The sequence below is a fragment of the Drosophila arizonae genome, chromosome 3, assembly GCF_054131065.1.
Source record: "Drosophila arizonae isolate 15081-1271.41 chromosome 3, UAZ_ARI_1.0, whole genome shotgun sequence".
NCBI lineage: Eukaryota > Metazoa > Arthropoda > Insecta > Diptera > Drosophilidae > Drosophila > Drosophila arizonae.
The window spans coordinates 9819703-9844701 of record NC_142923.1 but is presented as its reverse complement, the minus strand read 5'-3'; the positions used below and the strand labels follow the sequence as shown (position 1 = coordinate 9844701).

General features: G+C 47.0%; 1 protein-coding gene across 1 annotated transcript in view; it reads right to left on the bottom strand.

The window, feature by feature from the left end:
- ds (dachsous cadherin-related 1) overlaps positions 1-24999 on the bottom strand; it is an 87581-nt gene that overhangs the window by 13542 nt on the left and 49040 nt on the right. The window contains exons 3-6 of the mRNA XM_018004253.2: positions 6324-6996; positions 4143-4774; positions 2645-3113; positions 984-1486 (exon numbers count right to left, since the gene is read on the bottom strand). Of these exons, the coding sequence (XP_017859742.1) occupies positions 984-1486; positions 2645-3113; positions 4143-4774; positions 6324-6996 (2277 nt within the window). The remainder of the gene's footprint in view (positions 1-983; positions 1487-2644; positions 3114-4142; positions 4775-6323; positions 6997-24999) is intronic.

Sequence of the window (24999 nt, the reverse complement as noted above, 5' to 3'; positions counted from 1 at the left end):
ATTATACTTTCGTGGCCCATCAAAATGATTCAATTAAATTTAGTTAATTAATATTTATATTGAAACAAATTGAATAACATTTCTCCGATATATTAAGTTTTTAAATGTAATGAATTAAGTAATTAAATTCAATTGAATAAATTGATTAAGTAAATATGAAATATTTGTGATTTACATATTTTAAGATCTCAGCAATTTTAAATGTTGCCAAAGATAATATAATTAGCCTCATTTTATTCAGTTTCCATTTAGAATATAAATTGTATGTAAAGCATTGTACAAACTGATCCTAACAGTCCTTAAATATCTCGATTCGACATTCCCTGTTTAGCTAAGTGCATGTCGATTCGCCTTGTATGCTTTTCATATTTTCACAGGCAGTTAAAGCATTCGGTATTAGGCATATCCATTATAATGCTCAGTTGACGGTTACGAATTGCAGTTAATGGGAAAGCGGGAAAGCTGAGTGCAGCGGGACTGCAGTCACAGTTCACAGAGTGACAATTACGCGTGCGCCATGAATAACGAGAGTCAAGAAAGATGTTGTTGCCTTCAAGTGCCCCTCGCTGCCTGCCGCCCCTCAATGCGCCAGCACTGGGAATGCAAATCAGGAAGAGTTTGCAGCACTCGCACCCGCGCTGACCACCCTGAGCCGCCCGACAGGCCAGAGTCGGGGCGCGCTGATGTCTGTTTCCGAGGCTGGGGAATCGTGTTCTTGGCCATTGTCACGTGACGCCCGATGCTACAAATCATCCGCACAAAAGGCAGGCGACAAACGCGCTGATCACGACTGTTGTGGAAAAAGAAGCAGGAAATCAAACGAGCCAAGCTGGAGGGACTTCGTGTAAAACTAGAAGCGTCAAATAGACAAAAGTTTTCCTGGAACCACCTGGAAGAAACCTGCTCTACCTCTGCACTGCCACTGCCTCTGCCCTCCGCTGTGGCCGCTGGGCAAGTGACCCGCCCATAAATCTCTCACTCACCCTGAAGACCAGACTGGAGCTGGTGAACGTCGGCCGATTGTCATTCAGATCGAGCACCTCGACGCGCAGCATTCGCAGCGTCTGCTTGGGCGGATTGCCGCCATCGGTGGCGGCCACCGCCAGGCGATAGATGCTGCGCTCCTCGTGGTCGAGGACGACGCGAGTGCGAATCACGCCAGTGTTGGCATCAATGCTGAACAGGCCATGCCCATCCGAGTCACGACCCTTCAGCAGCGAATAGTTGATGGATGCATTCTGGCCGTGATCGCGATCGATGGCGCGTATGCGCACCACCTCGGTGCCCGGTGGCTGCTCCTCGCGCACGCTAACCACATCCTCCTGCGGATCGGCTATCTCCGGCGCATTGTCATTCACATCTGTCACATGCACACGCACCGGTGCCCGGGCACTGCGCATCGGCGTGCCCTGATCCCTTGCCTCCACCATCAGATCGTACAGTTCGCGCAGCTCCCGATCCAGCGGCTCGCGTGTGCTTATCTCGCCTGCAATTAGAAGGGAAGAGGCCAAGCATTTTAGTTTAGTAATTAATCAAGTGTCAATGGGATATGAAAATGTTGGAATATGGAATACTCTATAAAGAATCGGAGCTATTTAGTTATTAGCAGAGATATTAGATTGAAAAACAAATGAATTGCAAACAAGATAAGTTCCGAAATTTTAAAGTTCTCATGAGAGCTCACTCTTAATCTAGAGATCTAGAGACCGAGAAAGAGAGAGAGAAAGCGAGAGAGCGAGATAGAGAGTGAGAGCTACCGCTAACAATTGTTGATTGGTTTTGAAAATGTGGCTCGTAACTGGGTCGCAGATGATTAATGCCAAAGTGTTGGCTGGTGGTGTGCCAGTGGTGCTGGTGGTGCCTCCGCCTATTGCCATCAAAATGTCATGCCTGGCAGCGTGGCGGCCAAAAGAAAATCATGTCAGGAAAAACGAGTTTGCCAGAGCCTCTGTTGTTACTGCTGCTGCTGCTGCGGCTGCTGCGGCTGCTGGCAGGATTAGCAGCACGCGATCTCCATATTTAATTTAAATGAAGCGAGACGCTGACTGTGGCTCCTTTGCCAGTCAGGCCCCTAGAGCGGACACGCACACACACACGCACACACACATATGCACATTGGCCTGCAAAATGTCAACCCAATGATATTCCATTGACGGATGAGCTGACAGCGTTAAAACTGTTGTTGCTCAAACACTAATGGTCATGCGCTGCTCCTGGCCTGCAGCCGAGATAGTTGGCTGCCGGCTGCGCCATCTACCCATCTAGCCATCTAACTGGCCATCTAGCCATATCTCAAACAGATCGCATTTTATCGCTTGCCCCATCGTCAGCAGCAGCAGCAGCAGCAGCGCCGTCGTCGTCCCCGTATGGGGAACTGGTTTCCGTTTGCTCGTGCGCGTTTGATCTATGGGCGACGTGGGCAATGGCAAGGAGCAGTGCAGAAGCGACAGCCAAGTGGAGCAGTAATGAATGACCATGGGTCATGGCTGCTGGCTTGACAGTGGCTTCTGCTCGGACACGAACTCTAACGGCGTTGAGTGAGCTGTTCGGGCTGCGACATTTTGTGGATTGGCGGCTACCGCGCAGCGCGAACATCGCGAACATTGCGAGCACTAATTTATGGCAAGAGGATGCGTCGACTCACCTGTGACGGGATGCACCTGAAAGCTGGAATTGGCTGGCAGCAGGCTGTAGCGTATGGCCGCATTCTCGCCCAGATCCGCATCGCTGGCACTGACAACGCCCACAACGGCGCCGCGTCGCAGATTCTCCTCGATGCGAAACTCGTAGCTCTCGCGCTGGAACTTCGGATCATTATCGTTGGCATCCAGCACGCGGACCAGCACACGGGCGCGCGCATGCGCCGCCGGCGTGCCGTTGTCGGTGGCCAGGACGGTCAGCTCATAGCGATCGCGGCTCTCTCGATCGAGTGCCGCACGCAGATAGATCCAGCCGGAGTTGGGAAATATGCCGAAATGCTGGGCAAGATCGGCGTCCGGGCCGCCAGCGTTCGCCAGGCTCTGGCTGGCATTATCCGCGCCCGCGTCCACGATGCGATAGGTGATGCGTGCGTTGTTGCCCGTGTCGAGATCGCTGGCATTCACCTGGATGATCTGCAACAAAGAGAGTTGAGAGAGTTTGCGTTAATTTGGAGCAGCCAGAGATGCAGAGCGACAGAGACGGGGAGAGTCTCAAAGGAGCAAGAGGAAAAGAGATCTACATGCCAAACACGGCTGGCGGTCATCAATCATCCACTGAAGCGGCGGCATTGGGATCTCTGATGCATGTCTGCGTAAATCTCTAGAGGAATCCCTAGAACTGCAGCAACTCGTTTCAGCCTCGTGATGCCAAAAGATATAAAGTGATTTTATGATCAAAACTAGTTCAACAGGCAGCATGCCGCATGCCGCATGCAACCGGCCTGGACACAGCAGTGGATGCAGCAGCAACAGCAACCGCAGCATCTTCTCTGGGGTGTTGAGATATTTTAAAAAAGATATGACGCCTGCCTGACAAAAGCGTGACTTTTACGGGCTGTTAATCAAATTTATGTTGCGCATTTAGTTTGCATTACAAAAATTTATTTTTCAATAAAACTTCAGGCAGCCGAACGTGGCTGGCATCTGCTGCTATAGAAAACCCAATCATAGTTATAGAAAATGCCTTTACTTTAACCGTACTTTCGCTATAAATTATAGACTGTCTGACTTAATATTTGCATGTGAGAATTTTCTCATTAGATTTCTAAAGGATATATATTTTTCAATATAATATCATTTTACATAGAATATTTTTATGTTTTTTAGATGTTTATATTTTATTTTTATTCGATTTTTTTTTGTTTTAAACATAATTTCCTTTTAAAAAATTTTCTTTAGAATAAATCGTAAATCGCCTTCTAGAAGTTATATCCTTTAACGTAATTTCCTTTTAGTTTTTTTTTTTTACAATTTTGTTTTAAAACTTTCTAGTAGATATTTATTTGTGCTTCTTCTTCGTCTTTAATTTTTTCCTAAGGTTCCCATTTAAGTATCATCTCCTCTTATGATATTATTATATCAAAAACAATTGAAATTTATCTAGATTTCTATTCCTACTAGACTTTTTTCCCAAGTGCAGGGCCAACAAGCTGTGAGTCTTACCTGTGAATTAATGGGCCGCGATTCGGACACATTCACCGCATATTCGTCGCGCTCGAAGACGGGCGGATTGTCGTTGACATCCTGCACGTCGACGAGTATGGTGAGATCCGCCGAGAGAGGCGGCAGTCCGCCATCGGTGGCCGTCACAATTAGCGAATGCCGCTGCGCGGTCTCGTAGTCCAGATGTCGTGATAGCACCAGGTGGCCCGAGCGTGCATCGATAGCGAAGAGGGCAGCGCCCGTTGGCTGCGCCTTGTCGCGGCCCGGCTGGGTGGCATTGGCATTGCCCGTAATGCTGTAGGTCACCTGCCCGCTGCTGCCCGAGTCCTTGTCGTGGGCGTGGGCGGCGAACAGCGGTGTGCCCAGCTCGGCATTCTCGGGCACCGAGATGCGCACCATGCTCGTCTCGAACTCCGGCGCATTGTCATTGACGTCCTCCACCTCGATGTTGACCTGCGTGTGGCCATAGACGGGCGGGTCGCCGCTGGTCGCCTGTATGTTCAGCAGAACCTGCGCCTTGGCCTCGTGGTCCAGCGGGCGGGCAATCCGTATGTTGCCCGAGGCGGGCTCAATGCTAAAGTAGCCATCCGGATCGCCCGAGTATATGGAATAGCGCACCGGACTGCGTTGAGCTGCAAGTTGGGAAAGAAAGAAACAGAGTGAGAAAGAATTGATGAGAAAGAATGTGAAAAGGGGGAAGCGGGAAGCGGGAAGGGTTCAAAGGGTTGCCAAAAAGATGCCTCATTAAAGGCAATTCAAATGCCAGTGAGCCAAACAAAGGACGCGCAATGAGTTTGCAGATGGAACAATAGAGCCAAAGAATGAACGAACACTGAACCTCTCGTACCAGATTGACACATGAGAGGAGCCAGCCGAGGGGCCTGGATCAGCAACAGCGACGGCGGGAGCAATGAAAGGAAGTGCACAGCGAAAGCAGCAAATTAAAGCTCAAAATTCATTTTGCATAGCCATTCAAAACAAGAAGGAAAAAAAAAACAGCAGACTCCCAACTTCAGCCAAGTTTTCGTCTTTCCTCCCATCTACTCCCCGCCCTGACCCAGCCTGCCTTCGCCCGGTAGACAGGCACTCGAGCTCGTGTCTTGGCCTTTTGTATCAGCGAGCAGGCGAGCGAACGATGACGAGGACGTGGAATATCGTTGATGGGTGCAGATTTCTGCCGAAATTTGCGTTTGAAGTGTTTTGCTTTGGCTTTGTTCTGCATGTCTCTCTCGGTTCCCTCCCTCTGCCCACACTCTGCTTTGACCTCATCCCCCCATCGGCTCTGCTCCTTCACCTGCTGTCTCTCTCTCTCTCTCTCTCTCTCTTGTGGCCCATTTTGCGCTCTGCTCTGCCAGTCTTCTTTCCTTTTTGCGTTTCTTGTACAAATTTTATTTTAATTTTCCGTGGCTGTTATATTGCAGGCAGAGAGTATATCACTTTTCGCATGAAATATGCAACAGATTGCTGAGGAAAGTTGAGAGTTCTTGCAGCAGTCATGCAGTCTTGCAGTCTTACGAGCTTAATTAGCTAATGGTCATATATATCATATACTCGTAGTTCTTTAGGTTCTGAATAAGGACATTAGATCTGTGTACATGATATCTCCTTTAAGGATCTTGCCAGTTCGTGCCATTTATCTACAATTAATTTCATGAAGAGAAACAAATTCGGTTTCTATAAACTCTATGCATAATATAGAAATATGTTTATAGAAATATACAACTATACTATATATAAACATCCTCATATGAAACTCCTGGCTTCAGCCCTTACTTGCCTACATTACACTTATTAATTCAAGGGTATTAGATAGTCGCCATGCCTAGCATATGCTGTGCTACTTTTCGATTTTTTTTTGTTTTTGTTTGGTGGCCCAACGATTGGAGCATTCAACCGTTGGTCCATTCAATCGCCCGCTCATCCGTCCGTCCGTCCATCATATGCGCATATTTTGTTTTCCAGCTCACTGAACTAATGAATGCAATCCAATACAAAGACGTCGCGACGCTGGCCGCCAAGTTTGGTAGCCACGTCCTGACCCAAGCGCAATAAATATATATATACACAATATATATATATATATATATATATATATATACACAATTTGGGCAAACAGATGAGCCTGCCCTGTGGCAGGGCCTGGCTGGAGCGAACTGGAGCCGGAATTCGTGTGCTACTTACCGGTGTCACTGCTGGTGGCTATCACCGAGCCGACGACTGTGTTGCGCGGCACATCCTCCTTGACGTAGTAGTTGTAGCGTGCCTTCTCGAAGATCGGCGGCCTTTGCATGGCGTCGATGATGCTGAGGAAGACGACGGCGTCGGTGCTGGTGCGCAGGCCGCCGCCGTCCGTGGCTGAGATGTTCAGTATGTGCATCGCCTGGGTGCGCACGGACAGCATGTCCGGCCGTACGACAAAGATCTCGCCGCTGGCACGATCGATGCGAAAGATGCCGCCCTCGTTGCCGGCGACAATGCGATACGACACCTGGCCAAAGCTGCCCGCATCCGGATCCGTGGCCACCACGGCCACAATGGGCATGGACGAGCCGCTGCCCTGTGCCGGGCCAGATTCGCGCAGCGATACGTTGTATTCCCGCGGATAGAACACCGGCCGATTGTCATTCACGTCTGTCAGCTGGAGCTTGATCATGGCCGTGGTGCTCAGTCCGCCCCGGTCGGTGGCCAGCACCGGAAACTCGTAGCTGTTGCGCCGCTCATAGTCCAGTTCGCCGGCAATGCAAATCTCGCCCGAGGCCGAGCGCACCTCGAACTCCGTGAGATGCTTGAAGCCCTCGCCGAGCGTGTAGTTGACCATGGCATTCACGCCGCAATCCGGATCGCTGGCCGACACCTGAGGGCGCAGAAATGAAAGAGAGAGAGAGAGAGAGAGAGAAGTTAATATAATAATGATTATTGCGGTGCTTGCAGTGCGGCACTGTCGCTGCCGGTTAAACGGTTGCTCTGCCAATTACAAATGAAGTTGTCAAAATTTTAATTTGATTTAAAGGCAACGGCTTAAAGCCCGCGCAGCTTAACTTAATTTGCAACAGTCAGTGGGGCAATTTGTTCTGGTCATGCTTTGTATAGAGTCTCGAGAGCAGCCTCAGGCAGCCGCGTATTAAGCGTATGTCAACTTAAATTTCGGCTTTTCTCATTTTTTTGGAGTTGCTGCTGCTGCTGCTGTAGCTGTACAGGAGCATTGACCTGGCTTTAATGGCTGCCAATTAGTTGGCATTTGCGTAATCAACATTTACATTTAACGGGCTGCACGCTGCTGGCCTACGCCACCCTAAAAATAGCCCAGCATCAGAGCAACGCTAGAAGGCGGAACAGTGGCCTGACGGGGGCACTCAGAGAGTCAGCTATGGCATTTTGCCAGACGCCAACGAACAACGAGCACAAAAAATCTGCAATTAAAACTGTCATTATTTCACTTTAAATAGTGGAATCCACCCCGTTCCCCACTCGCCGCCTGCTGCTCTCGTCAGGCGAAACAGACGACAACAAGACGGGAGCTAACAGTCCGCCTCCCGCAGTCTCTGCCTCAGTCTCTGCCTCAGTCTCTGTATCTCTGTCTCTGTTTCTGTTTCTGTTTCTGTCCCCATCCATCCGTTTCTCTGTCTCTGTCTCAGACTCAGACTCCCAGACTGATATGCATTTAAAGCGAAACGTGTCCACGTCGCGGCGACTCCTCACGTTCAATTTCTGCGCTAATTACACTTTTTGTAAGCCAAAGGCATCGAACTGTTGGGTCGCAACGGTCCGCCTGGCGAAGATCTGCTTAGATTGCTGTTCCGCTGCTCCGCTGCTCTGCTGAGCTGCTGTGCTGCTGTGCTGACTAAAGACTTTCATTAAGCTTAGTTGGCAGCCGTTTAAACCCGTTTAACCCGGGCGAAATTGTCGCCAAGCAACGAAGACGACGTCGACGACGATGTCGTCAGAGCCAACAGATTGGCAATTTTATCTGTCAACAACATGGAACTGCTGTTGAGAAACACGGCCCAACGACAGATCCCGATGGCTGCCCTCGCGCAGCTGCAGCAGACGCCCACACGAAATAGCTGCTGGGATGAGCAGCCAACGCCTGGACCTGGACCTGGACCTGGCCCTGACTCTGACTCTGGCCCTGACCAAGTGGGCTTCGTCTGGGCCAGCTCCCCGATAGCCCGCCAGCAACAACAACAGCAGCAGCAACATCAGCTGCAGTGAAAGGTAAATCAAATCGCCAATTCCAATTGCCAGAAATAAGTACGAAAACAATGAGACAAAATGTAGAAAGAGAACAAGAACAGCTAGCATTGGGAAAGGAACGAATTCAATTGACCAGACCAGCCGGAGGTAGATATTTAATAGTCAACCTTACAGCCGATTGCTCCTCGGGGGCCTGTATGACTAAATCACTTCACTGAGAGCCAGCTTCAATAAAGCAAAGACTGTACGGGCTTACACTTAAATTGTGGAAAAGTCAACATACCGTTCGATAAGATATATACTTAATGGGCCTCAGAAATGTCATACTCAATGCGTTAAGGATTTCGTCACTCAAATGCTTCAGTACACCAGTTAAGTTCTGATAAAAATCGAGTTCGTTGCTCAAGTCATTCGTTTTGCCTGCGCGCGCAGGTACTACAGAAAGCCCTGTTTGTTGTCGTCAAAACTTTTCAAGAGTTATTCATCTTTGTCAGCACGCACTTCCTCACACATACTCAGCCGAAACACTCGTGCGGGGTGTGTGTGTATGGGTGTGTGTGAGTGTGTGCAACAGCATTCAATAACCAATTATGGGCTAACAAGGCCTCAGTTTCTTGACTTGAGCTCGAGATTCAGCACCAACTCCAACTCCGACTCCAACTCCAAGTTCAGCTTCAACTTCAGCTGCGGCTGGCTACTGCAACCGCTGTTGATGTATGCAAATAAGCTGTCAAAAGTAATTTCATTCAATTACCTTATTTATCGTACGAAACAACCAAAACGAAGGAGAAATTCTGTCATGGCCAAAACCAAACAGCTCGGCCAGCACGAAGCTCGGCCAACAACAATGCGGTCGGTCGAGCTGCCAGTTGATTGTCCCGCTTCTTGGCTAACTGGCGTGTGAGGCTCGAGGTGCTGAGAAACTATCCGAGCAGCGCTCCCCATGCAGCCAGCCAGTCAGCCAGCCAGTCAGCCACATCCTGGGCCAACGGATCGTGGTTTGGCTTGATTAACACCTCGGCTAGCTAGCCAACGGAGTAGAGGAGCAGCGGCCACTGGCAGAGGGGGGTGGGGGAGCAGAAACATTGCATTTGGGGCTAATAGAAGGTGGCCAAATGTCGGTCGTGTCTCTGCCGCGGATTATCAAGCAGCCAGCGCTTTTGATAAGAGTCGGACATGTCTTGAGGCCCGTGGCTTACTGTAGTTGCTGCAACGCCTTGCTCACCCTTTCCCCCCTCACCCAGTGCGTCTAATGCAGCATGTGGCATTCGCTGTTGTTGTTGTTGCTGTTTTAGTTGCTGTTGCTGTTGCAGCATAGGCCAGGCAGCAACGCAGCCTTGCATATTTTTATGCAATTTCCGGCAGATGTGGATGATTTACCTGCCCCGTGAGTGTGCCGTAGCGCGTCTGATGAGAAATGACTACGTGCCACAGAGAGCAGCATCAAATGCGAGGCGTGTAGCAGCGCCACACAGTGCAGAGGTGGCCAAGGGGACGGGCTGAAGAGTTTAGAGTGCAGCCTCCTGATTGCCAAATACTTTGAGCTCATGCGAAATCATTTGAGCAACATGTATTCTGAATGGGAGCCGTGTCTTCTAGCCATGACAGCTTAGATTAAATGCTAACGGTTGCTAATCATATTGTCCAAGTGTTATCGATTAATCGAACCTGCCTCAAAGTGGCGAAAATTACAATTATTGAAGTCATGCCACATATTGTCGAAAATCGTGCCTAACTCCGACTCATTTGGCTTAGATATAAAGCCATAAGCTGTCTCTTGTCTCTTGTGTGTGTGTGAGTGTGTGTGTGTGTTGAGCATTAGCATACCCTACTTATGGATCAATCAAGAGTCTCAAGCCAGGCTATCACGCTACGCTGTAATCCAATCTCCCTGGCACACATTGCAATGGGGCCAATGAAAGTGTTTGCTTCACTATTGCTGCTGCTGCTGCTGTTGTTGCTGTTGCTGCTGCTGCTGTTGCTTGTGTGGTTTGGCGGTTGCGTGGGTGGCAGCTGTGCGCGCAGAAACCGTGCAATTGTATCGATTGCTAAGGCTGACCAGCTGATATCGAATTGGTTTATACAAAATATGAGAGCACTACTCGCTCCCCTCCTGCCGCAGTCGGCGCCCTTTGCCGGCTGGCTGCGTTGTATGAAGATTTCACACTATTTCATTGATTAGTCACGGGTTCCCAGTCTCGAGTTGCCAGCTTTCAATAGCAATTGCAAGACTTAGTCTTGATATTTCCGCTATGTCTGCATTGGCTTGTTCTGCTTCTTCTACTTCATCTGGCGCATCTCCTGCTGTTGTTGTTTAATTTTTCTTTCTTCTGCTTCTTCTTCGTCTACATGCCACCTGATTTATGGTGACGCCTTATCAGCGCCTCTCAATATTTATTGCAATTTTTAGAAATTATTTTTCGTAAAAATTCAACGCGTTCGGCACCCTTTAGCCGAGCCGCAAGATTTATATGTGAGCAGATGTAAGGCTTTGATGAAGAGTTGCTCTCACTCTCTCTCTCCCTCTCCCTCACACAAACACACACACACTCACGGAGTATCCCTCAGTATGTGTGCGATTGCAATTTAAAAGTTGAACCACATCCACAACATTCACATTCACAAAGTTGTGTTCTTTGTCGCTGCTGCTGCTGCTGCTGCTGCGGCGCAGCTCAGCAAACACCGAAAAGCAATTCTAACAGTTGTTGACCGTGCTCCGCCGCACCACCGGCCCCGCCACGCAGCTTGTCGTGTTATTAACAATTTTTAATTTTCCGGTATAGATTTCTGAGCCACAAGTGCGACGATGCGACGTGTCTTCAGACTTGACTCTGATTCCCCTCCCTCTCTCTCTCTCTCTCCCTCACTTTGCCTGTATTTGCTCCACCTTGTCGCCGGCTGCGCCTGCTCTGACTGTGGTTGTGACTGTGGCTGTGCCCGGAGACTGGTTGCATCATCAAAATGCATCTAACAAGGTTGTTAGGTGTTAAATAAGTGTGCTTAAAAATTTATCTTGTACATTTTCCTCCATTTGATTTATGTTTTGCGCGCCCCAGCCAAAGAAGTCAAATGAGTCGGCGGCGCTGTGGTGTGGTGCAGCGGTGCAACGTTAGTTTTTCACTATTTTTTAATGCTAGTCAGCAATGGAGACGGGCACTTGGCACTTGGTGGTACAGTTGGTGGTGCTGTTGGTGGTGGTGGTGGCGGTGTGGCAGCTGTTGCAGCTGTCTGGCCACGGCCACGTTTCAACTTTGAGCCAGTCGCCTTTCGCTCAACGTGCCAGCGAACAAACTTTTGCTTTCGCCACAAAAACAAAGATCCGATCCCCAGCAACGAGTCGAGCTACGTTTTGGACTCATTGGGCGCCCATTGCCATCTATTGATAAATCAAAATTCCAATACATGCGTGCCGAGCAACGGGGCAAGGCGGTGCAAGATTTGCATTTGGCCGCCAGCTTCGGGCTGGACATGGAGCTGCAACCTGGAGCCTCTGGCTGGACTTGACTGTGACTGCAACAGCAACAACAACAGCAACAACAGCAACAACAACGGGAACAACAATTGCATCGCCAAATGGCCAAAAACATGCGAAGCCCAACTGCAAGACAAGGTAACTAAGTATGCAAAAGCTCACTCAATGCTCAGCATGGCCAACAGCAGCAACAACAACAGCTACAACAACAAAACCTCAACCTCAGCCACTGCCACTGCCACAGCGAACGTCACAACCACCGCGAATGCGTTTCTTGTGTTTGGCTAAAAAATGCCTTTTTGCTGTTTCTCTCGCTGCTGTTGTTGTTGCAGTTGTTGCTGTTGTTGGCAGTTGCAGCTGCCACCCGCCGTCGTCCGTCCGTCCGTCCGGACAAAAATCTTGGCTTAGATGATGGATCGTTGCATAAACTCGTGAACGTTGCCAGCTCCACGGAATGCGCACGTCCTCACGTCGCTTAGAAATGTGCGTCGTCGTCGCATCTCTCCGGTTGACGGCCAAGGCTGGGGAGGAGGGCAGGAGAGTGAGAGCCAAGGCTAATGTCAACGCATTCTAAGTGTCTGCGACAAAGCCGAAGGATTAGAAGCACAGAGAGTAAGCAGAAAGTAAACAGAAAGTGTGGGGCAGCAATCGAGAATCGAAGCTATCATATCCCTATATGATATATTTATACGAGAGATGATGAATTTTATTCGAATAATAGCAGAGCTAAGCAGGAGCTAGTTTGTGGTCATTCTCAGTGCTCTTGAAACACAACTGTTCAGGGAAATTTAATAATATTAAATTAAATAGCAATAATTAACATACAAAGGGAACCAAATTCAATATAGACCCAGGAATAAAAAGTTTTCGATATTCGTGTTTTTTTTTTTCAAATTAAATCACGCGCTCCTCTCTAGCAGCAGCCCCGCTGAAATAAGGCCACCTTATCGATAAAGAGCCCTTCCTCTCATTAAGCTGCAGTTCCTCTCGCATTCAGCGCTAATTAAGTTGGATGCACGCTTCACGGACCTCAGCTCGTCCTAGATGCTCCGCAGCCCACGCGGCGCGCAAAGCCTAATGAAATCAAGAGCGACAGGAAGTGATGTGGTCATGGCGCAAATCAGCAGCAGCGCAGCAAATGATGCGGGTGCCCAGTAGCAGGCAGAACCCATTCTGAGTGGCCGTGGCGGAACCAGAGGTTGCCACAAAAAAATAAAAATAAAAATAAAATAAAAAAATTCTAATTGGCAGGCAGCGTGGGGCCACAGGCCAAGAAAAATCTGATTTTGACATGGCGCCCGCTTCTGTTGCTGTTGTTGTTGCTGTTATTGTGGCTGCAGTAACGGTTAGCTGGCTGGATGCTGGAAGTTGGGAGTGTTCCACTAACTGGAGCAGCAATTAATCAAACAATTTTGAACGTTGCTTGGACAACATCAATTAAAGTGTTGTGCGAAATTAATAAGGCAAAACTGTCATAGACGAGAGCAAGTGATTATATGATAGATACCCTGTAGGCAGCTGCTAAATGCTTGGCTATTATGGCTCAGCTGATAGGCATATTGACAATCGATATTTATCGTTTGTGGCGATGACTGAAGGTATTCAATATAAACCCTAATTCATATACAAGGGATATGCCCCGAAGGTGTTCTATAACCTAAAATTGATTTGAGCAGTATGAAAATAAATTTTAATAATATATTAAGGCAGAAAAAAAGAGTTCGCTTTAGATAAATAGCTCTTCATGGATAGTTTCCTTTTGCTATTGAAATACTTATATAATTTGGCACACACTAATATCCCTTTCATTGCCAGCTAAGCAGCATATTAGCTGATTTTCTCATCATCCAACATGAACAGTTTTCTATTTGTATGCCCGAACTGCTTTCGCGTTTGTCGCATGGCAATTTGCTTCCGCCCAAAGAAATAAAATAAACAAGCAGCCGAAAAAAATCAACTACAGCGAACAGCGAACAACTTATGCGTTGTCGCATTGCCAGTTGTTGTGCGATTTATCGATTGTACCAACAACAACAACAACAGCAATGGCAACATCAGCTGTAAACAGTTACAAAGTCTGGGAAACTGCGTTCACTGGGCTTTCCTGCACATCTCTCATGCAGTGACAACAGCAGCAACAACCACAGCAGCAACAACAATAACAACAACAACCACGTTGTTCAATTTTCCTGTTAGGTTTTAATAAAGCACCTTTTTTTTTAATGGCCAGCATTTGTGGTTGTTGTTTGACTTTCGCCTTTTCCACAATCCGCAAAAGTCGCACCAAAAATTGAAAAACTAGGAAATTGTTCAATGAGTTTCCAGAGGTTGTTGTTGTTGCCTGTGTTGTCGCAGACAACTGGCTGCACTTGCCATACGCTGTGAACTGACCATAACTGCCAGTTGCATCTCCATCTGCAATGCAGCGTGTCTCCATTTGACTTCGCTCTGCCCTGCCTCTGCCTCTTTCTCCATTGCCATCTATGCCTAACTGGAGCAACTGGGCCACACAGTGAGCCGAGAGCCGCGTGCTCTCGGCTGGCACAGTTAGTCTGCTGATCCGCTGCTATCCAGCGTTTATATCGGGGCCTTTAACTAAAAGGCCTGCGATAAAAATCACAGCAGCCCTTCCACAACAACAGTCAGCCCGTACCCAACGTCGATTCGGAGCTGCGCTTGCAGTCGCTACAACCACGCATTCAATTTCGTCCGCCCACGTGATTCCATGTTTCGTCCGTCGATCGTCGATCGTCGATGGCTGATCGCTGATCGCTGATCGTTCTCTAGGCCAATAACAATCACAGCCAGAGTTTGTGTTTTGGATATTTGCATAAATTCTGCTAGCAGCCACAAAAAGTGGCACTCCAAGTTCCACAGTCGCAACCACAGTCAGAACCACAGTCTCAGGCTTAGCTTTAGCCAATCTGAAGCCGAATTCCCCTGTTGCCCAGTTCTAGTTGCAGCCGCAGCCGCAGCCGCCGCCTGGCGAGCGAAAAATTGCAAATTGAAAATGTGAAGAAGAGCGCATAAATTTATTGAGATTGTGTAAATATTTGCGCAGCATCATATGGCCGCAAATCAAAAACGTAGACAACCTATATAAAGGCTCCCGGAAATTGGATGCTAGGCTCTATAAATCAGGCAGCAAAACGAGCAATTGCCCAAAACCCCGCAAATTAAATGAACGAAAATAACTTTTTGATTAAAAACAATGTTGAGTGAACGGAAAATCAAACTTAATTCCTTGCTAAGAATATTATGAATTACTATATACGTAATTATCTAATAGAAATCTGTGATATTTTTATCCAAATTTATCCATCGAATTTTTATGTTTTTATTTAGTGCCAGATATATGGATTAAATTGTGTAAGGATTGAGCTGGAAATAAAATAGAAATCTTTGATAAGAATATTATGAATTGCTATTCAAATCTTATCAAAAATATTTATCAAAACAAATTTGTGCCTCTTTTATCCAAATTTATCACTCAAATTTTTATATTTTACAACTTAGATCCAGGTACGTAAACAATTGCCATTTTATATGCAGAGTCTATATGGCCTAATAAATAAGACAGCACTTTGTTGGTTTTTATTTCATTGCCGCTGACTTTGGTCACTTTCGATTTGGGATTTGGAGTTGAGTTTGAGTTGTGGCTGGAACTGGAGTCGGATTCGATTACAGTTTCGGTTTCATTCGCCTCTGCCAACGCTGGCTGATAAATGCGCGCAATGGCACGTAAAGTGGACAAGTCTAGAGCTGGCAAGTGGTTAACGCTAACGGTACTAGGCAGCTAGGCAGCTTGGCAAGCAGGCGTACCAGCAGACAGCCGTGGGGGGAGGTGGGGCGAACAAGCGAGCGAACCGAGAAATCCATAAGTTAATCAAAAGTTCAAGTTTTGCCAGGCAACTCGTTGTTTTTCTGTTTCTGTAAACTTAAATTTGCGTAATTTAAAGCAATTCCTGTTATTTGGCGACGCACCCACACGCCCGCGCTCCCGTAATGTACAGCACAGCTTAGAGCCAGGCCAACAGTCGCATAAATCAAACCACAAAGTGGCTGCAGCCCGGGAAGCCAAAGAGCCTGAAAGACTTGGCTGTGTGGAACGCATGTGGATTGCAAGTGGAGCGTGGCCAAACGATTTATGCGATTTTAAATATCGATTTTGTTGATTTTTGTGAGGTTTTTAGCCTGGCAGGTGGTGCTGGGTCGTTACTCGAGTGGTGCCTGCGAGCCAGCCAAGCCAGGCCAGGCCGATAACCGTCGCAGCCAAATTAATTATGAGTGTGTGCGGCCCTCCCCCTGCGCCCAATTCCAGCCCCGCAACGCGGACAAATTCAATTTTCACTTTCAGCTCCGCCGTTGGCCGCAAGTGTTTTTCAATGTTTGGCCTGAAATATTTGTGGCCATTAGCCAAGCGCACTTTTTCACTGCTAAAAGCATTATGCAAACACTCTGCAATTAAGCCGTGCCCCGCACACCCCGCACCACCTAGAGTGGCACCTCTAGCTAATGCTGGCTCTCGTGCCAGACAGTGGGCGTCAGGGGCGTGGCGTGTGTTAATTATGCACTAACAATGACAAATGCGCGTCAGCCTGGTTAATCAGGCGAAAGAGTTCAATGGACGCCCCCAGCCAAACGGCGTACCGCCCACCGCCCATCGCCCCCAATCCTTCCCCCTACCACATAGACTGACCACTGAGAAACCATGAAACAGCTTCGCATTCCATTCCATCGCGCCACAAACCGCAATAGCAGCAGCAAATTCAAACCGCAAATATCAATTTTATTGTCTGACCAAGGCAGAAGCATCGACAGCAGCAGCAGCAGTGAAACCGCAAAAAGTACAGATAGACTCGAGTCCGGCGACAGAAACCTAATCAGAAAAGTCAGCTTCTCATCTTCCTGATGCGATTTGTTCCGACCACAGGAACAAATGACAGCGATAATGAAAATGTAAGATCCCATGTTGGCAGCCAGCCTACTCGATTTCCATTGCACAGATCACTTTCACTCGCAGCGAGTCATGAGCATTGCAATCGTCATAATGCTGCGACTTTTGATAGACCGCAATTTATGGCTGATTTTAGCGTGTGTGAGTGTGAGTGTGTGTCTGTGTGTGTGTTCAACTGTCTGCCTAGCGCAACATTTGCGACGTACAATAATTTTTGGCTGCTGCACAGCACAGCTGCTGCTGGCGGGCATAAATTGGTTTGGGCTTTATATTAATGCAAATATCTGTTGGGGTCTCTGCGTTGGCGACCCCCCGCCAGCACTAGCACCAGCTTCGGCTCCAGCTTCAGCTCCAGCTCTAGCCCCAGCACCAGCACCAGTCTCACAGCCGTCCACTGGCGATCGCTGCACCGATTGTCTGTCCTGGCCAGTGCGCAACATGTATATAAGTACAATATTTTTATACCCTGTATTTACCAAAAAGTAGATGGGGGTATATATCAATATTGATTAAGATTGTGATCAAACTGAATAAAACGTGAAACTCATAGTGTATATAAATAAAATAAAATGTATACATATTAACTACAGTGGAACATATAGATAATATTTCACTTATTAATCATAGACTCTAAAACTTCTCTTCAATTACCTCTTGCACACTAAATGCCTGAATATACCAGTTAAATTCTATTTCTAGGGTAACTGCCAGTCGAGCATGGCCAACTATAGCATTTTCATTAGTTTCTTTTATTTTTGGCGCTGTAGCTGGGTGCCTTCCGTTAGCTTCCAGAGCTGAGCGCTTGTTACAAACGAGTTACAAACACCTGTCATTACTATGGCAAATGGTGGTGCATATTGCTGTGGTGCATATTGCTGCTGTCCAGACTGCGGCCGCGTCTGACACTCAGAATTGCATAAGTTCGTCGCGTTCGTCGTTTTTATTGTGCCGTTGTTTATGAAAATGATAAGCAGACGCGATTTATGACCAGCAGCAACAGACAACTGAAACAACAACTGCAACAACAACAACAACCACCGACAAGACAATTGGCAAAACAACGCGCGACTTTTTAATTGGGACGCGCTCCATTGTGGTTTCAGTGGGTGTGTGGATTGTATGCGGAGCATGGGGGCCAAAGTTGGGCCACGTATTGCAAATTATGGGAACTAAAACAAAAGACTTAGGCAACGAACTTGCGCGTGCACTTCCATTGACCATTCAACCGCGCTGGCCAACGAGCTGCTTATGCAATTGGCCCGAAACTCGTTGCGCCTAATGACGGAAATATAATGCGTTTGGCCAGCTCCAAGTGCTCCAAACTGCACCACTCTCGCACCACTCACTACGCTTATCGCATGCCATTTTAATAAACCATTTTTTCAATTAGCCTCCTCGTCGAGGGAAGCGCTCGCACAAAAAGCGAGCAAATCCGATGCAAAAATGCGCATAGTTTAGGCCAAAAAGCCAACCAGCCAGCCAGCTAACAGCTGCAACTGGGGCAAGTGGGCCATCGACTACGACGTCGCGGTGGCCTAATAGAAAAGCCAACAAGTTGACTTGGCGGTTCGCCTGACTGTTCGACCAGTCTCACTCTCTCTCTCTCCCTCTCTCTCTCTCTCACTCTCGCACCACCGAATGGATGGATGGTGGAGTTCATGGAGCGTCGCGCTGTTGTTCGAGTTATGAAGACACAGCCAAATAGTTTTTGACAGTTTCCAATTGGCCGCGAAATTATGTCGCTGCTCACGGTGGCCCGCAGCCTCATCATCCTCATCTTCAACCTCACCGGCAACAGCAACATCATCATGATGCTGCTGATTATCATCAGCATTGTCATGGTGATACAGTCACTGACTGTCTCGGACATGGAGACACGCACACATCAAGTTGACAACTTCAGTGAATGGCTCGGGTTGTGCAATGCGGCTGACAGCTTCGGGAGTTAGAGTTCGCATGACAAGCAATGCTGCTTTCGATACGAAACAATCGAAATCGAAATAAAGTATCGATTGTTGTTTATGCAAATATTTCTGTATGCGGTCATTATTAATTCATAATCGCACAAGGTTGAACCAGTTGGGCTATTGATAACGAAGAAAGTTCCAGCTTTTCAGTCAAACAACATTTGGAGTCTGCCAAGCTGCTTTTCATCATCGAAGTCATACTTTCATTCAAGACAAGCGTTAAGCAGACCCGACACCCCCAGATAATCCGACAGCTGGTCATTTGCAGGATCTCGGCGGCTGATGGACACTAATTGATCATCGAAATAGCTAAATGACTTTTGGTATTTGGAAAGTTTTGCAGCCGAGTAAATGGGAGTCCGAAATGCTTAAGAGAATCAATGCATTGCTCTGGCAGCAGCTCATAAGCGGCACGCATGAGGGGGCGGGGAGTCTGACCGCGTTTTACGAGCTGGGAACAAAAGTTTTTGTTAAACTTTCAATTAAAGTTTGTCTTATTGTAAAATAATCGACTTTCTATTTGCCAGTTGTAGTTGGCTACTGCTTGGTCCTAGGCGCTGACGGGGGGAGCGGTGAGCAGAGTCTGTTAATGCAAATGGTATTTGATTGCTCAACTTTTGGCAACCCACAAAAAAAAAAAAAAAAAGCTAGAGGAAAAAGTCAAATAAAAACGAACCTGGCAATATCCCAGTGCAGCGTTTTGTGTGCCAATTTTGGTCAGCGATGCGTGACTTTGTCGATGTCGTGTTTGTTGTTTTTGTACGGGTGGTAGGCGGTGTAGGCGGCAACGGAGGCGGGTCAGTAGAGTGCGGCAACTGCAGCGACTGCGGCTGCCAGTCAGAGATGCCAAAATGCCAAAAGAGCCACAAAGACTATAAAACAAATTTGGTCAAGCCAAAAAGGAAGCCTTTTTTGAAGTGATTTATGCTAATTACGAGCAGCAACCCACAAGCGACAGCAGCAGCAGCAACTGCAACTGCAACTGCAATAGCAACAGCAACAGTTGCTACAGCTACAGGAAAGGGCGTTTAGCAAACAATTTTCCGACTGGCAGTGACTGCACGTGTGGGAAACTCTCTGCTCTAGCCCAAGCAAACACATGAATGCACAGAAAAAACAAAACACGAAATATATACATATATATATATCGCATCGGCCGTATATGTTCGTTATATATAGAAAAGTAATTTATTTAGTGACACGCCCACCAGCGATATAAGCGAAATAATCTTAGTTTTTCTTGGCGCTGGCGCAGGTACTGGCCAACTGGCCTGGACTGAAGTGGTCACAATATATAATTAAAATCAAAAAGGCCAGATGTTGCCAGCGCTGGGCTTGCAGCAAAGCGTAAAACAGCCAATGATAGCAGCAGCAGTTGCAGCAGCAGCAGCCGCAGCAACAAGGCGTATAGACACAAAAGAATGAGAATCAACGCAACGATCGATAGAATAGAATGTGGCAATAACAAGTAAGAGTGATCTAGTCGAAAGTGAGTTGCTAAGAAATACCCTGCAAAGGGCTTAAGGTCATCGTAATGATATATATATATAGATCAATAAAGATGTAGAAGCAATAGCAATCTGTCTAGAAAGGAACTTAAATTGCCCCTGCTATGCAAGTATTTCGGATATCAATCTGTTTATCTATATTTTATAGAAACTATCTATATTAACGAAGATATTTGACATTAATCCCCAATGGAATAGCATGCTGCCTCTTTAAAAACATTTGGGCAACGGCAAACGCTTTCTTAACGCACTTTCAATAGCTGCAGGGTATTAACAACAACTGGCTTAAACAAAGAACTCAAAGTAGAGCTAGCCGTTCGCTGCTCGCTGCTCGGAGCTTGAAATGTGCAATGAGATTGAAAAGGGCGCAGATTGCCCAGTTATTAGCTAAGCCTGAAGTGGAGACCTGAGCGGTAGACAGTAGGGGGCAGGCAGCAAGCGCTATAGCCTGCTATTAAAGCAATAAGTTGGACAACGAAAATTGCACATTGAGTAACGCAGAGTGCTAGGAAAATGAACTGAGCCAATGGCAGCGAAGGGCAAGACACGGAACTGGCATGAGCACGGAATGTTGGATTGAGTGGCCGAATGGCAGAAGGCGAATGGCGAGTGCGTCACCACGGCAATCCCCACCTGATGTGTGAGTGTGTGCGCGTGCGTGTGTATGCATGTGAGCCATAAAGCCGAGTTATGTGGTAATGATGGCAACAAATGGCCAGAATGCATCGCAGCCACGCATAAAGCATGTGCGGCCACCTCTGGCCAAATTACTGTACTTGCAATTGATGGCCAGCAGCCGTGTAATGGTCAGCGATCAGCCAAACAAAGAGCACGCCAGACCAGACCAGACCAACTGAACGGGCAAAAGAGATATCAGTTAGCTGTCGATAGGCACAGGCCGATGAAAGTGTTGGCAGCAGGTGCACTGCGGCCAGGTCGGCAGCAAACAATTGATTCCACCCAGTAAAAGATCAACATAAGTAATATTTGCTGGTTGAGTGCTGCTATAAGAATGGGTAAATCGATATAATTTCATCGATAAATGAAAAAACTTGTTTACACTATGGAAAATACTACCAAAAATGAGAATATGTGTAAATGAAAGAAAATAAGTATAAATATGTACATAAATGAATATAGATCAACTATATTTACAGACTAAATATCGATAAGAATTTCGATAAATTTTCAGTGATAAAACCAATCAAAGTGCATGTTATGGAACTATATTATTAGAATAAAGAACATTTGTGTGTGTCGAAATATAACGATATACATAATTTATGTGAATATCATAACGATGTCGATTAGTCAAGAATCACAAAGTAACTAAGATATTCCAATGATAACTCCAAGCTGATAAGAATACAGACATACCAGAATCATATAGTAAAATGTTCCGATAGTTCTTGGCTGAGATACCAAACATTGAAACAAATTGTGTTATATCGATTAAGATAACATATCGGACTCTCGATCTTTGCACTATTTTTGCCAGGCCTTAGCACTGCGACGGATAGATAAATGCTCTGGGGAAATTGAAATTCCTGAACATGACTGGGGATAATCACCGCCCCCCAAATCGAAGGCTGATAATGGGAAGGACCATACGTACGATCGACTGATCCAGTAATTGCAGCTGCTGTTGCTGTAACGGCTGCTGCTGTTGTTGGGGAGCTAAACAACTTTTAGATGATTTTTCGAGTGAATAAAACAATAACAGCAACAAGTACAATTGGGGGGGAAGGAAGGGGGACAAAAAGGGAAGGGCCACTGGTAATGGGTATGCGAACCAGATGCGTTGCCATGCGATAGTTGCGCTTGCTGTTGAGCTTGGGGTTGGGGTTGGGAATGGGGATGGGTCTGGTTCTCGCTTCATAGTCTCAAGTGTTTGATGGTACTTAAAAACTACATTAAAAAATAATAACAGCAAGCGACGCCAAAGTTTATTGAAGGCACAGATAAGTGATCTTGTAATCATCGTGTGGACGAGACTGAGCGATGGAAGACGGGAGAGCAGAGAGAGAGAGAGAGAGGGAGAGGAACGGGGCAGACGGCAACGTATGAAAACAATAAGAAATAAAATCGATAAAAATGCTAAAGAAAAACGAAACGAAACGAAAAGTTGGCATTAAATGGCTGATGGCCTGTCTGCGACGTAGACTACGGAATCGGCTTGGCCAGCGTCGGGTGCGTGCATTGCCAGTGTCCGTGGCCAGGGGCAGAGCTGGACACGGGGTCAGCATGTAAGCCAAGTTAAGGTGTGTATTTGCCATAATTTGCCACAGCGAACACAGGAAAAATGGCTGCAATGCACCACAGAGAGAGAGAGAGAGAGAGCTAGAGAGAGAGAGGTAAAGTGAAAAGGGGGGCGTTTGCTGGATGAATGAAAGCGAGGACAACTCAACTGTCGAGGAACTTGAAGACCACTCGGACCACTGACAACGGCACGTCATCATCAGCAGCGTCATCAACTTTGATGGGGCACTCGAAGCGATGGACAATGGGCAGTGGGGAGTGGGGAGTGGAGAATGGGCAACGGCAGCCCGAAAAAATAACATTACATATTTTGGGGGCTGAATAAATATTTCTCTGCAGCGATAGCAATCACAACACCAACACAAACACACACACACGCACGCAGAGAATAAGAAGAAGAAGCAGTGAGTTGTGGCATGCTGGCAGCGGGTGCGGCGGCACGGCAATTTGATGGTAGATGGAAGATGGAGACGTAGACGGCGCTCGCATGTGCGCTAAAATTGAACAAAATCATCAAGAGTGATCGACATGTGAGCCAAAGTTAATAACAAAGCTCTGTGACTTTGGCAAAGGGAAGGGCCACAGGGAAGGGCAACTGCAGCAGAAATGAAGTTTTGCCCGGTTGTTGTTGTTGTTGCTGTAGAGTGCGGGGAGCAGCAGCTGCTGCTGTTGCTGTTGCTGTTGCTGATGGAGGTGAAACTGAAATACGAAGAGCGAAATGATTTTTAATAAGCGATAAAGCAAAACTGCTTATTGGCTTCTTCTGGCAAAAGGCCAGGTGGAGCCGAGCCGAGCCGAGACGACTCGAGTCGACTTGAGTTGATGCCAATGTCGGGCTGGGTCTTTGCCGCAAATATTTATGCGCGCACGTTGCGCTGCACAGGTCGAACGGTGAGGGGCGACGGGCGACCGGGGACGGTCGGACGGGCTGCCACAGAAATTATATTGAAAGCAAATCGAAAAGCCAACAGCAGCCGTTGCAGGCACAACAACAATATGTATACACATATATAAATACATATATATATATATATATATATATATATAAAGGGACAGGCGGACAGAACTTTTTCGATCATACTCATCATTTTTGAAATTGCTTTCAACACCAGTTGGCAGCAGTTGTTGTTGTTGTTACTGTTGCTGCTGTTACTGTTGGCGGTTGTGGTGCAGGCTGGTGGTGCGTAAAACCATCAACGGCGACGCTTGCATCAGCGATTGGCAGGCAACACAGCTCAGCTCAGGCAGCCAGCAAGGGCGGGGGCGGTGGTGCTGCCGGTGGTGGCAGCGCGCGTGGGGTGTAACCCACGGCGGCGTACGCGCACTTCGTTAGCCAATGCAAGCAGCCAGACTCCATTTGGACACGGCCGTGTGGCTGTGTGGTTGTGATAAGCATTTTGCGTTAATTTGCCCGAATGTTGCTTAATGTGCGCAAAAAAGAAGAAGAAAAGGAAAAGCCAGTAGAAGAAGCAGCAGAGGAAGCAGTCAAGTCTGTCCCGGGGGGAAGCTACTTCCATTCTAGATGCTTTATCGCTAATTGGCGAAAGCAAAGCATATATAGCTGGTATTTACTGTAAGCAAATAACAATTAAAATGAAAAGGCAAAAGCAAAAGCAAAAGCGATTTGGCGTTGCAGCTGCATATAAAACAAAAGACTTAAGCAACAAACTTGCCAATGTGCTTATCGGAATGGAATCAGATGCAGCGGCAACCAAATTGATTGACAGCTTCGCTAAATCATTTGTGCTGCCAAAGTGTCAGCCAGGTCCTTGAGCCAAGCCAAGCCAAGCCAGCAGAGGCATGAGAACGAACTGAAGCAGGAGCTGGAGCTAAAGCTGAAGATGAAGCAGGAGCTGGAGCACAAAGCGGCACCGACAGCTTCAAGCGATCCACATAAATACACACAATTGACAATGATAATCAAATGTTATGCTAAAAATCTGCCAATGCCAAAGCCACAATAACAACAGCAGCAGCATATGCAAACGAACTATAAGAAAAATAAAATACAAACCAGAAGAAGAAGAAGAAGGAGAAGCAACAGCAGCCGCAATGCGCACAGACAATGCGTACAAATCGTTGACAAAAATTTATAGTAGCAAAAGAGGCAGCCAATGAAAAGAAACTAAGGCATACAAAGAGAAGAGGGGCCGAGGGGAAAAATGAGCAGCTAGACAGCACTCGCAGCAGCCGCATGTTGTTGTCCTTGTTGTTGCTGTTGTTGTTGAACAACAACCGAAGACAACAGAGCTGAACAGAGCTGAGCAGTTCCAAGTCAAGAGCTTTGCACATCCTTGCTGCTAGTTTGCATACCAGACTGCAAAGCTCCCCCCGCAGCAGTTACACTGAGAGAAAAAGCTGAATGGGGAAAATATGCAGTGAGAAGTACATTACAGAAAATATATTTATGCTTTTTCATAAAAATAAATGCAGTTTAAGCATTTTTGAGTTCAATTCCATTTCAACTTTATATTTCGGCTGCATCTAGATTTTAGTCAAT